At 43.7% G+C, this 12,557-nt stretch overlaps 2 protein-coding genes across 4 annotated transcripts; both read right to left on the bottom strand.

Annotated features, from left to right (window-relative positions):
* Positions 1–452: 452 nt before the first annotated feature.
* On the bottom strand, positions 453–8,381 carry LOC115667735 (ABC transporter G family member 1-like). The gene is made up of 9 exons (XM_056305107.1): positions 7,906–8,381; positions 6,267–6,346; positions 5,661–6,125; positions 5,482–5,568; positions 5,266–5,388; positions 4,986–5,183; positions 4,773–4,859; positions 4,057–4,666; positions 453–641 (listed from the first exon to the last, which is right to left on the bottom strand). Exons 1-9 carry the CDS (start codon positions 8,357–8,359, stop codon positions 586–588), a joined length of 2,160 nt encoding a protein of 719 aa, XP_056161082.1. The 5' UTR covers positions 8,360–8,381; the 3' UTR covers positions 453–585.
* An 894-nt stretch (positions 8,382–9,275) lies between these two features.
* LOC130135590 (ABC transporter G family member 1-like) lies at positions 9,276–11,407 on the bottom strand. Of its 3 annotated transcripts, none has more exons than XM_056305109.1 (6): positions 11,355–11,407; positions 11,082–11,251; positions 10,567–10,990; positions 10,379–10,466; positions 10,158–10,285; positions 9,276–10,074 (listed from the first exon to the last, which is right to left on the bottom strand). In XM_056305109.1, coding segments are annotated over exons 2-5 (603 nt in total). In that variant the 5' UTR covers positions 11,083–11,251; positions 11,355–11,407; the 3' UTR covers positions 9,276–10,074; positions 10,158–10,195. The 3 variants fall into 3 exon arrangements, with proteins under 3 accessions (XP_056161084.1, XP_056161083.1, XP_056161085.1); XM_056305108.1 differs by having other exon boundaries at positions 11,172–11,251; XM_056305110.1 differs by lacking the exons at positions 11,082–11,251; positions 11,355–11,407 and having other exon boundaries at positions 10,567–11,068.
* Positions 11,408–12,557: the final 1,150 nt, after the last annotated feature.

Genomic DNA, 12,557 nt, shown 5'->3' with positions numbered 1-12,557 from the left:
GAAATTGCGTTACCAAACGGATTTCTATTCCAAACGTGTTCCCGGTAACAGAAAAATATAAATACAAAATGGTTACCATATGCACCCTAAATACATATTAGATAAATAATCATGTCAAAGATATAAATCTAGGAAACTTGAAGCATTAAATATTCCCAAGCCATCAAGCCTTTTTAACGCATGGACTTTGCCAAAATAACAGATTTCTTCCGAAAGACTATCAAAATCACCAAAACAACAAGAATACTTGGTAAAAGAGGGATCCTCAACAACCAATGCTGGATTCACAATCTGAACTTCATCAGAACTATCTTGAGTTTGAAAGATCGCGGGGGTCAGAATAATGCTCTCTGGTCCTAATGTTATCGAGATATGTTTCCCATACAAGCCCATTCAGCATTTCTTTATGATCAAGCATGGAGTAAACATTTATTACCCATGATTGAAGAGAGTTTATTATCCATGGAAGGAGAGTTATTACTTCAACAACAATTAAAGATTAACACACCAGTTTATCTATGACCAAAAAAAAAAAAACACACCAGTTTATCACTATCAAATAAGTAACCCTAACTTGCTGCCATATTAAGGCGTTGGAGAAGGATTCTCCAGGACATGTATGGGACGATTAGGTGATTTATGTCACGCCCCGAACCCCTTCGAGCACGCGACATACTTCTCTGGTCGAATGGTGCGACATCCCAGGGTATCGCCGACCCAAATGAAACTTATCAGAGATTTATATCAACAGCGAAAACCACCAATACCCGGACGATAATAACTGGGATAAACAGGGAGAATGCACAAATTCATTTCTCATTCAAACTTATATAATATCCACAATTTACAAAACCACATATATATAAGCACACCGCATTGCCACACTACATACCACCGATATAAAAAAGGATCGATAACCTGGGTACCCTATCACCAAAAATAGTACGCTTCAAAAGCCTATTCCACAACCCCTACACTTGCCCCTACGCCCCCTACTTGGCGTCCACTCCGAGTCTGATTCTTCATTCTCTGAATCTGAATCCTCCTGAGTCTCCTGCTCGTCTGTCGGGTACTCTACCACGTTAATGTCGGTGTGCAACGGTATTGCAAAACGCTGCGGCGGCGGCGGAAGGTTCATTGATCAGACCGGGGTTCTGAAATATTTGGTTGAAACAACCATGAGATTACATCTCAATAAGTACACCCCTAAACCCCACCTAGGCTATCACGTACCTCCAGACCACACATACCTGACACAAACAACCAATCATACTAACACTCACACGCGAACCTATCTGGGATTCTTCATACACCTCCCTGCACGCCAAATAATAATACAGCCAACATGCCACAATGATGTCTCATTCATGTCGCAAAACCAAAGAATGTAATATGAATTCACATGCATCAATGCATCACAATCCCGCATGCCTCGATTATAAGTCAAAACCCACTTGGGCACGTCCCATACCATGCCTAGCAGTTTTTGCCCCATAATCGAGCACTACATCACACGATACAACCACACTCGCACACTAACTCACGCCATGCGTCAACTTTCGCAATCCTCACACGTCAAGCCAAGTCCAGCTCATTCTCAACTTTTCCACCACTACCGCACCCGCGTAAAACGCATCAGGCCAACGGTCTTCTGACCTCGTCAGGCATCGTCACCCCGTCGGGCCGGGCATCGTCACCTCGTCAGGGACGGCATCGTCCCGCGTAAACGAACACGCCTCAGGACGGAATCCTACACTCAACTTTCCTTCTACCGCGTAAAACGCATCAGGCTAACGGTCTTCTGACCTCGTCAAGCATCGTCACCCCGTCGGGCCGAACATCGTCACCTCGTCAGGGACGGCATCGTCCCGCGTAAACGAACACGCCTCAGGACGGACTCACCCCGCGTAAACGAACACGCCTCAGGGTATCACTTTTTCAACCAATCCTACATTCTCGTACTTTCGTTCCACACATTCCACACGTACCACACGGCCACACATACACACGGTCATACACAATCCCACGCCACACATGCCTTACGCCAACACACATTACCATCACACAATCACGCCACATGGCCACACATACTTAGCACGCGGTCACACACAATTTCTTGCTCATAAAAATGAACATCCATAGAATCAGGGTAAATCTGGACAGTTTACACAGTGACCGAAATGCCATCAAAATAAATAGTAAACGAACTCCAAAAATTCTAAATTTTGGATATGTCATAAAAAAACATCTTGATAAACATTTCTTATGAAGAACACGAAATCCGGTTCAATCTGCAACCATGCCTTTTTGTCCCTCGAAATCAGACCAAAATCAGTTCGCTCTAACAGATTACTTTGTCCTCAAAATACATTTCTTTCAACACCCAAATCACCTTGGAAAGTTTTGAAATTTTTATATGCCATAGAAAAGAAAGTCGCCAATAAATTTTGTGAAGAAAGTTTATTGAAAATAGCTCTGGAAAATTTTATAAAAATTCGGCAAGACAAGAAGGTCGGGATGAACAGTGTTCCGGGCAGTTTAATACGGTCTGTAAATGGGCTTTCGTGCGACCCAAATGGCCTCCAAAAATTCCAAATTTAAAATATGTTATACTTCAAGATGTTGGAAGCAACTTTCATGAAGGAAACTTCCTCAAATTCGGCCCACAAAATTCTCCACAAAAATAGCAAACCGGACGGGTACAGTAGTCACGAATCCGAGAATCACACCAAACCTCACGGATTCAAACCCGAATTGATTTCTACTGAATTTCAACCACCAAAACTCATTCCCAGACGTCTAATCCAATACGCAACAGCCACTAACAGCCATGATCAGCCACCAACAACCACGATCAACACCCTAAAACTACACTAAACCGCGTCCAATTAAACCCGATTCCACTCCTAATTCATCCGTCGATACCCGAAGTCCTAAATAGAGTTTAGGGTGTGACTTACCCGAACTCTAGACTAACTCGGCTAGAGCGGGAAGGGGAGAACGGCTAGCCGGCAGCTCACGGCGGCGGCGATCGGCGTACGGCGACGGCACGGCGGTGGCGGCTTGCTCCGGCGATGATCGGCGATCCAAGGCCGAGAGAGAGAGGAGAGGATTTTTCGGTGAGTGAGAGAGGGAGAGAGTTCTCAGTTGGGGGGGGGGGGGGGGGCTGCCGTGAGAAGAGAGAAAATGAGGAGAGAGAGAGTGGTCTTGACTTAAATAATCAAACTTTGACCAAACTTTCGAAATTCCAATTTTGCCCCTCCTTACTTGGCCAAGATTAATCCAAATCAAAATATCCAAGGGCATTTTGGTCCAATCTTTTGGGGCTGATATTTATCCACAATTAATCCCCAAATTTAATTTTCAAAATTCCCAAAATTCGGAATACCCAAAAATAGGCCTAGGGGCAAAATCGTAATTTTCCGGTCCCGGGTCGAATTTCCATTTTTCGACCGTACCATCCCCAAATATGAGTGGCCAACATAATATGACGTCGGATTTGCAAAAATAGTCGTGCAAGCCCTCGAAAATCGACACCAGAGTCCGGGTCCAATTTCGTGACCAAAACTTGCTAAATTTCCAATTTCAGGGTCTCTCACTAACGGGCGGCTGTTTAGGGGTTACTCGTATCCACCTAGGGTTATCCGAATCATGACGGTTCTGATCATAGAGAGAGAGAGAGAGAAATTATCACTAGTCCCAGAGGTCACGATCGTTCGGGTTAAGTTCGGGACTGGTTGGCCACGTGCACTTTCGATCGTGCAGAATCACTTGCGATCCGATTGTACATCGTTGGCATTGGCCAAACCAAATCCATCACTTTTCCTAAGATCTGCCCACGTTGGCCCAAAATATTTCCTTATCGTTTCTCGAGATCGGTGTCCGATTCGCGATCGGGTCCCTGGTCCACGTACCGTTTTCCTAGTTAGCCATACCCCATTGGTTAGTATCCCGAGAGTGATCAGCTCTGAGCGAGACTTGCTAAAATGAAATGCGAAATGATGCCAATTTTATTGATCCCGGAATTACGTCGAAATTCAGGCCATTACAATTTAGCCCTAAAGTTTTTCACTAGCGGCTTCATCTTCTCCACCGCCTTTATGATTCCAAGGAACATGAGCCTATAAACAGCCACCATCCCAAGCAAGATAGCCAGATCCACCCATTTAGAGTAGCCCATTTCCACTTGCCAATAGTTTCTCAAGATTTCTTCACCACCAATTGGAGGTGACCCTCCCATCTGGTTGGGAAATATTAACCCTTCAAACTCATTCTTGAAGAAACCTTGATTCGCATACTTATGGAACGAGATGTAGTACATAGGATATCTCCAGAATGGCTTGGGGAGATCATCTGGCAACCTGAAAAACCCTCCATTTAGCATCATCACACCTTGAATTCCAGCACCGGTTATGATCCCCATGAGGAAATCGGGGACTATACTTGCGACGATCATCATCAAGCTCTCTACCAGCAACATGCATGCGAAGAGCACTGAAGCAAAGTACGCAAAGTGCTCAAAACTCTTTTGGAGGCCAACCAAGTAATAAGCTATGGCTCCAGGGATAAGAGAGATGATTAGTAGATAAGGGATGGACGAAAATGTATTGCCAACAACGAACGCGGCAACACCATAATGCCCATTCAATCTCTCTCGCCCAAAGACCTGTTAAAATGAAAATGTAGGATTCTCATGACTTTGGCATAATGAAAAGCAACCGGAATATCAAAGATAAAAAAGAGAAAAAGAAAAAGGAAATAAAGAGAAGTACCTTCATGTCCTCAACAAAGGAGGGGAATCCGCCGATTGCCATAAAAGTAAGAAATGCCGCAACGAACATTAGCATCGAACCTCTTGCCTGCAAATTCGTAAAAATTACGAAACTTGGTAAATGGAACGTGCAATAAAATATAAATCTCTTTCTTTGACGAGTTTGTCACTAGATTATTTAGAACACATATACAGTCACAATGGTAGACCTTACCTGAATTGAACCATAGGTGGATCCGATGTCGTAGAAGATAGTCCCCACACACAGACATAATGCAACGTATACTGCTAAACGAAGCCAGTAATACCCCAAGTCGCGGTACATGTTCACGAACGATCGCTTAGTCAGAACCAGGCTCTGGGTAATGAAGCTTGCTTGACTTCCATTTCTTTCCAAATTTCCTCCAACATTCTAACGGAGACACACAACTTATCAGAAACTCTCCAATCGTGATTTTCAAGTTTCCAATCCATATAATATCAAAATTGCATACCTTTTCGGATATCCTGGACACTTGCTGCTGAACTTGGTGACACATGAGAGATGACAAATAAGATTTGACCAGAGTGTCAATGGCTTCTTCGGCATTCATGCCATTGCCTCCTTGTTCAATGTCCTGACAAGAAATTTTGTTTCATTGGGTCCATGAAATTTCCTTCAATTCTTGAAATTATGGTTGAACAAATCAAGTTTCAGTGGTGTGACTTACAGCGTCAAAGTCCTTGTTAATCGTCCTGAGGTAGTGATCAGATGGATTTCTCAGAGTTGGACATGGGTAACCATTTGATGCAAAAAACTACAAAAAAAAAAAAGAGAAATGGTTAGGAAAATGTTCATTCCTTGCAAAAAGCAAAAATTCATAACCTAGCATTCCAATATCACAAGCACCTGTTCTGCCCCTGATCTAAGGCCAAAATAGACTGTTTTCCCGGAAGAAAGAAGGCAGAGATTGTGGAAAAGCTCAAAGACTTCACTGCTAGGCTGATGAATCGAGGCCATGACCGTCCTCCGGTCATGACGGGCTAGCTTGGCGATGCGGTTCATCACATGGTATGACGCGGCACTGTCGAGCCCACTGGTCGGCTCGTCAAGGAAAAGTAGCTTCGGGAGCGTCAGGATCTCAATGCAAATGCTCACTCTCCTCTTTTGGCCACCACTGAGGCCCTTGGCGCTCCCCCCGCCTATCCTAGTATCTCTGGCATCTTGCAGTCCCATCTCTCTAATCGTCGCCTCGGCTCTCTCCTTCTTCTCTGATTTCGACATGGATTCCGGCAGTTGGAGCTGAGCCGAGTAGTACACGGCTTCTCTCACTGTTAAAGTTGTTATTAGTGTGTCATCCTGAGTCACATATGCCTATACCAAAACCAAAACAAACAAAAAAAGGTGAATAAAGTGAAAATTTACTATGAAGAACGATCTTTATAAACTACGATTTGGCTAGGAAATCTGCACATTGAAATTCAATGCAGCACCGCATCTATCAGCTAGGCTTACCGAAGTTCCGAAAGAAAGTGGTTGTTTGCGACCGTTGATTAAGATCTCTCCTGTCTGTTGAGTGCTTGAACTTAATCTCCCTGCAAAAAGTTCCTTATTAAGAAAAGGGAAGGGTAGAAACCAAAAGTAAGCATGAAATAGATTACTAAATGTTATTTAAAGATTACAGATATGTTACGTACTTCGTCTATTGTTCTCCTCGAAAACAAATTAATCTACTTCTAAATGATTAACTTCTTGAATGTGAAGTTAGAAAGCGAATTCGATTAAATTCATTCAGCTGCAACAGAGCTGAATATGCAGCAGCAATGCAAGAGGGCATACCAAGACTGAAACTTAAGTTCCAATTCACGACCCTCATAACAAGCTGCACCGGGGAAGAAGTGTAGAACAATTAGCTCAAAAGGATCGCCGTTGTATAACCATTCATCAAGACGCTGCTTCCCATATTGGGTAGACAAATCGTGACCGGGAAGGCTATAACAGCCAAAGCCATTGGAATTTTCATTTTGTACGTTGGAAGAATCCGTTTTACGACATGAATGCATTGGGAAATCCATGTCCGTTTTGTTGACATTCGATGTCGGTCGCTAGGTCGTGCAAATAGCTAGGGTCGTTGTAACTCGTGGGGATTAGTCCAGTGTCCATGGACTTTCGACCTCAACGACGTTCAAACAAGAAAAAGCTGTTCGAAGGGAAGAGCCGCCATATTATTCGTCGACTTCACCATAAGAGAGAAGGTAGAACGCGGGGTCCTCGGCGCTCGGCCTCGGATCCTTAGTTAATGAAACATTTATTGTTATAAAAATAGTTTTTCTAGAAAAATATCAAATTTTTAATTATTATTTTCTTTTCTTTCCTTTTTTTTTTTTTGCATTCTTCCCTGGCTGCACGGGGACAAGCCACGGGTGAGGGCAAGCTCACCCAAGACCGGCGAGACTAGAGCCTGGCCACCTCGCCAGAGGTCAGCGAGTTGCGGCGAGCTCGACCTTGCCCGAGGCCGGTAAGGCTCAGCTCACCGGAATCTGGGGAGCTCGACCTTCACCGGCCGTCGCCGTGGCCGACGACCAACCAAAGAAGAAGGAAAATAAAGAAAATAAAAATAATTAAAAATTCATTTTTAAAAAAAAATAAAAATTATTATAAGGGGTGCATAGAGGAAAATCCATACCAAACCGCAAAAAATATTTTCTAGTTCATTTTCAGATTTGAACAAAGCACCGGCAAATAAAGTAATTTTTCTGGAAAATGACTTCCTACAAAATATTTTTCAAAAATATCGTATTTTCCGTGAAATAAATGGAGCGAAGTCTTCATTTTCAAGTACACGAGAGGGAAAAGAACGAGCAAACAGACGGTTAAACAAATTAATATAATCTACAGCATTGAAAGATTCATATTTGTATTTTATAATGTGGAAGAGTTTGATATATAGACAATTTGCTTATAAGATCTTAGATTTTTATATAGAAATGGCAAGTTATCATTCATTATCATTCGTTTTAGTGGCCGACATGATGTTTCATGGAATTTTCTAATAGAATCGTGTTGAGTTTGCTTTACTTATAGCATAATAAGAATTTAAAAGGACAACCTACAGATCAATTATATAGAAGGAGAAATTTATTGGACATGGTACCTCCGAGGGCATCGAGGAGAGTTGACTTGCCGCTGCCGGACGGACCCATGATGGCCAGCATCCGACCCGGCTCCGCATACCCGGTGAGCCCCTGCAATATGGGATGTGTCCCCTTACTCCGGTCCGTCGCCGTCACCCATAAGTCCTTCCACGTCAAGAGCATCCCCTTCTCATCCGCATGCGCTCCTGTGCACGGGTCGGGTCGAGATCCTCCATGGACCCCCGACAGGGGCCTCATGTCACCGTCGCGGGTGTTTGGAGTAGCGGCAAAGCCGATACTGAATGGAAAGACAACCGGGTGGCTTCGGGCGGACCCACCATCATCGTCTCCTTCGGAAGCCGAGCCCCGCATCTCGTCATCATTGCCGTCGGCTTCCTCGGGAGGCGGCGATGAGATTGTCGGACTCGGATTCGGAGTCCACCGGGGCACGTTGATGGGAGAAGGAGACTCCATCGAAAAGAAGAATATTCACCGCCACCGCTGCCGCTTTCTTCTCTTTCTCTTTTCTTAGAGCTGTTGGATTGAAGATTAAGAAGATGGCGATGTGGCTGTGGTACTTATAGGGAGCAAGAATTCGAACGTGGGCTTTGAAACGATTCAAAGAAGGAGTATGAACGGTGATGGGAAGACCACACGCTTTGCTTTCCTCGTTGGACTTTACCTCTTTATGCCCATTGAATAGCCCTCAAACATAAGGCAAAGTGGGAATTCCTTGGTCTTTGGCGGCTCTCTCATGGGTCGTATCTTTCTCCTACTTTTGGCGGATTTCTAAACGTAGTACAAATACCGATTTTTTTTCTGATAGCTACTTTAGTAGTCAGCATCAATTGGCAACCGACTAATCTATGACTGTGGCGACAGTCCTCCTATCCCAACCACGGTCGAGCCCTCGCCAAATTCAGCGAGGGCAATCGCTCCCGGGCAGCGAGGGTTGAGCCCTCTCCAGATCTGACAAGGGCTGCAACGCCCTCGCCGATCCTCACCTATGGCCGGTTGCCAGCTATGGCTGAGCATTGGCCATAGGCCAAAGAAAAAGAAAAGGAAAAATTTTTAAAAAGAGTTTGAAAATTTATTAAAATGTTATAAAAAATTTATCTATTTCGTTTATCTTCAGTCATTTGAACATGAACAAGTACCCAACAAATCTGTAGACTTTCCATAACGTTTATTGATCTATTTCGTTTTTATTTTCAGTTTCTATCCCTTCTTTTTATTTTGCGGGGAGATTAAGCTCAAGCACTCAACAGACAGGAGAGATCTTGATCAACGGTCGCAAGCAACCACTTTCTTTCGGAACTTCGGTAAGCCTAGCCGATAGATTTGGCGCTGAGTTGAATTTCAGTGTGCAGATTTCCTAATTTAATCGTAGTTTATACAAATCGTTCTTCACTTTATTCACTTTTTGTTTTTGTTTTGGTTTTGGTATAGGCATATGTGACTCAGGATGACACACTAATAACAACTTTAACAGTGAGAGAAACCGTGTACTACTCGGCTCAGCTCCAATTGCCGGAATCCATGTCGAAATCGGAGAAGAAGGAGAGAGCCGAGGCGACGATTAGAGAGATGGGATTGCAAGATGCGAGAGATACTAGGATAGGCGGGGGGGGGGGAGCACCAAGGGCCTCAGTGGTGGCCAAAAGAGGAGGGTGAGCATTTGCATGGAGATCCTGATGCGCCCGAAGCTCCTCTTCCTCAACGAGCCGACCAGCGGGCTCAACAGCGCCGCGTCATACCATGTGATGAACCGCATTGCCAAGCTAGCCCGTCGTGACCGGAGGACGGTGATCGCCTCGATTCATCAGCCTAGCAGTGAAGTCTCTTTGAGCTTTTCCACAATCTCTGCCTTCTTTCTTCTGGGAAAACAGTCTATTTTGGCCTTAGATCAGGGGCAGAACAGGTGCTTGTGCTATTGGACTACTATGTTATGAATTTTTGCTTTTTGCAAGCAATGAACATTTTCCTAACCATTTCTTCTGATCATTGGTGGATCCGATGTCATAGAAGATAGTCCCAACACACAGACACAATGCAACATAGATTGCTAAACGAAGCCAGTAGTACCCCAAGTCGCGATACATGTTCACAAACGATCGCTTAGTTAGAACAAGGCTCTGGGTAATGAAGCTTGCTTGACTTCCATTTCTTTCCATATATCCTCCAACAGTCTAACGGAAACACACAACTTATCAGAAACTATCAAATTCGTAATTTTCAAATTTCCAATCCACATAATATCAAAATTGCATACCTTTTCGGATATCCTGGAGTGGATACTTGCTGCTGAACTTAGTGACACACGAGAGATGACAAATAAGATTTGACCAGAGTGTCAATGGCTTCTTCAGCATTCATGCCATTGCCTCCTTGTTCAATGTCCTGACAAGAAATTTTGTTTCATTGGATCCATGAAATTTCCTTCAGTTCTTGAAATTATGGTTGAACAAATCAAGTTTCAGTGGCATGACTTACGGCGTCAAAGTCCTTGTTAATCGTCCGGAGGTAGTGATCAGACAGGATTTCTAAGAGTTGGACATGGGAAACCATTTGATGCAAAAAACTGCAAAAAAGAAAAAAAAGGAAGAAGAAATGGTTAGGAAAATGTTCATTCCTTGCAACAAGCAAAAATTCATAACCTAGTATACCAATACCACAAGCACCTGTTCTGCCTCTGATCTGAGGCCAAAATAGACTGTTTTCCCATAAGAAAGAAGGCAGAGATTGTGGAAAAGCTCAAAAAGACTTCACTGCTAGGCTGATGAATCGAGGCGATCACCGTCCTCCGGTCATGACGGGCTAGCTTGGCGATGCGATTCATCACATGGTATGACGCGGCGCTGTCGAGCCCGCTGGTCGGCTCGTCGAGGAAGAGGAGCTTCGGGCGTGTAAGGATCTCGATGCAAATGCTCACCCTCCTTTTTTGGCCACCACTGAGGCCCTTGGCGCTCGCCCCGCCTATCCTAGTATCTCTCGCATCTTGCAGTCCCATCTCTTTAATCGTCGCCTCGGCTCTCTCCTTCTTCTCCGATTTCGACATGGATTCCGGCAATTGGAGCCGAGCCGAGTAGTACACAGCTTCTCTCACTGTTGAAGTTGTTATTAGTGTGTCATCTTGAGTCACATATGCCTATAGCAAAACCAAAACAAAAAGAAAATGAATAAAGTGGAAATTTACTATTAAGAACGATCTGTATAAACTACGATTTGGCAAGGAAATCTCCTGATTGAAATTCAATGCAGCACCACATCTATCGGCTGGGCTTACTGAAGTTCCGAAAGAAAGTGGTTGTTTGCGACCGTTGATTAAGATCTCTCCTGTCTGTTGAGTGCTTGAACTTAATCTCCCTGCAAAAAGCTGCTTATTAAGAAAAAGGGAAGGGTGGAAACCAAAAGTAAACATGAAATAGATTACTAAATGTTATTTAAAGATTACAGATATGTTAGGTACTTCGTCTATTGTTCTCCTCGAAAACAAATTAATCTGCTTCTAAATGATTAACTGCTTGAATGTGAAGTTAGAAAGCGAATTCGGTTCAATTCATTCAGCTGCAACAGAGCTGAATATGCAGCAGCAATCCAAGAGGGCATACACTCAAGTTCCAATTCACGACCCTCATAACAAGCTACACCGAGTAAGAAGTGTAGAACAATTAGCTCAAAAGGATCCCCGTTGTATAACCATTCATCAACCAACAGACGCCGCTTCCCATATTAGGCAGACAAATCGTGACTGGGAAGGTTATTACAGCAAAAAGCCATTGGAATTTTCATTTTGTACTTTGGAAGAATCCATTTTACGGCATGAATGCACTGGGAAATCCATGTCCGTTTTGTTGACATTCGATGTCGGTCGCTAGGTCGTGCAAATAGTTAGGGTCGTCGTAACCCGTGGGGATTAGTCCAGTGTCCATGGACTTTCGACCTCAACAGTGTTTTATGTTGTATGATCGGTGACGCGGCGGAAGCAGATCGTAACTTTGCAATTAAGTCGGGAGCCGTAGAAACGATAGGAAAATAAAACGAAGAATAATAAAAGGACACGAGAAATTTACGTGAATGTCGGAACCTACGTTCACGGGGAGAACCGGCAAATAATCCACTAATAAATCGAAGAATTACAGGATTACAATTACTCAAGCTCGAATATCTCCGAGCTCACGCCTCTCTCCTGGAGCTCTCTTCTCGGCTTGCTTGCTTCTCTACGCCCTCTGCTCCCCCCTTTTATCGGAGAATGGGATGTAGAAAGGAGACAAATGCCGCCCATCTTCAGAAGCCAATGCATGCGTCTTCCGTGCAATGAATGATGGCATGAGCGCGTCACCGTCATGCACCGCCACAGGAAAAGATGGACGTGGGCTTCTGCCTTCTTTCTTTCTTCATTTAACGACAAATAGACAAAAGGAAGCACACAAAAGTTGACCGGATGTGCGTGCATTTACGAGGAAGAAGGGAAAAAATGGACGTGAAGGCGTGCACATAAAGGCCTTCATTAATTGCAAAAAAAAATCGTATTTTTTTGCGAAACAAATTAATATAATCTACGGAATTGAAAGATTCATATTCGTATTTTATAATGTGGAAGAGCTTGATATATAAGACAATTTGCTTATAAGATCTTAGATTTTTATATAGAAATGGCAAGTTATCATTC

The sequence above is a fragment of the Syzygium oleosum genome, unplaced genomic scaffold, assembly GCF_021117445.2.
Source record: "Syzygium oleosum isolate NSW1041296 unplaced genomic scaffold, Sole_v2.1 Sole_v2.35, whole genome shotgun sequence".
Classification (NCBI taxonomy): Eukaryota; Viridiplantae; Streptophyta; class Magnoliopsida; order Myrtales; family Myrtaceae; genus Syzygium; species Syzygium oleosum.
This window is presented reverse-complemented; position numbering and strand designations above follow the sequence as displayed.

What these genes read in the sequence shown, in the direction of transcription:
- LOC115667735 (XM_056305107.1), bottom strand. Translation starts at nt 8,359, where the DNA reads ATGGAGTCTCCTTCTCCCATCAACGTGCCCCGGTGGACTCCGAATCCG. An exon ending in CACTTTCTTTCGGAACTTCG is followed by an intron (nt 6,126 to 6,266) that starts GTAAGCCTAGCT and finishes GTTTTGGTATAG; the next exon opens with GCATATGTGACTCAGGATGA. An exon ending in TGTCCAGGATATCCGAAAAG is followed by an intron (nt 5,184 to 5,265) that starts GTATGCAATTTT and finishes TGTCTCCGTTAG; the next exon opens with AATGTTGGAGGAAATTTGGA.
- LOC130135590 (XM_056305109.1), bottom strand. An exon ending in TCAGATCAGAGGCAGAACAG is followed by an intron (nt 10,467 to 10,566) that starts GTGCTTGTGGTA and finishes TCTTTTTTGCAG; the next exon opens with TTTTTTGCATCAAATGGTTT. An exon ending in TTAACAAGGACTTTGACGCC is followed by an intron (nt 10,286 to 10,378) that starts GTAAGTCATGCC and finishes ATTTCTTGTCAG; the next exon opens with GACATTGAACAAGGAGGCAA.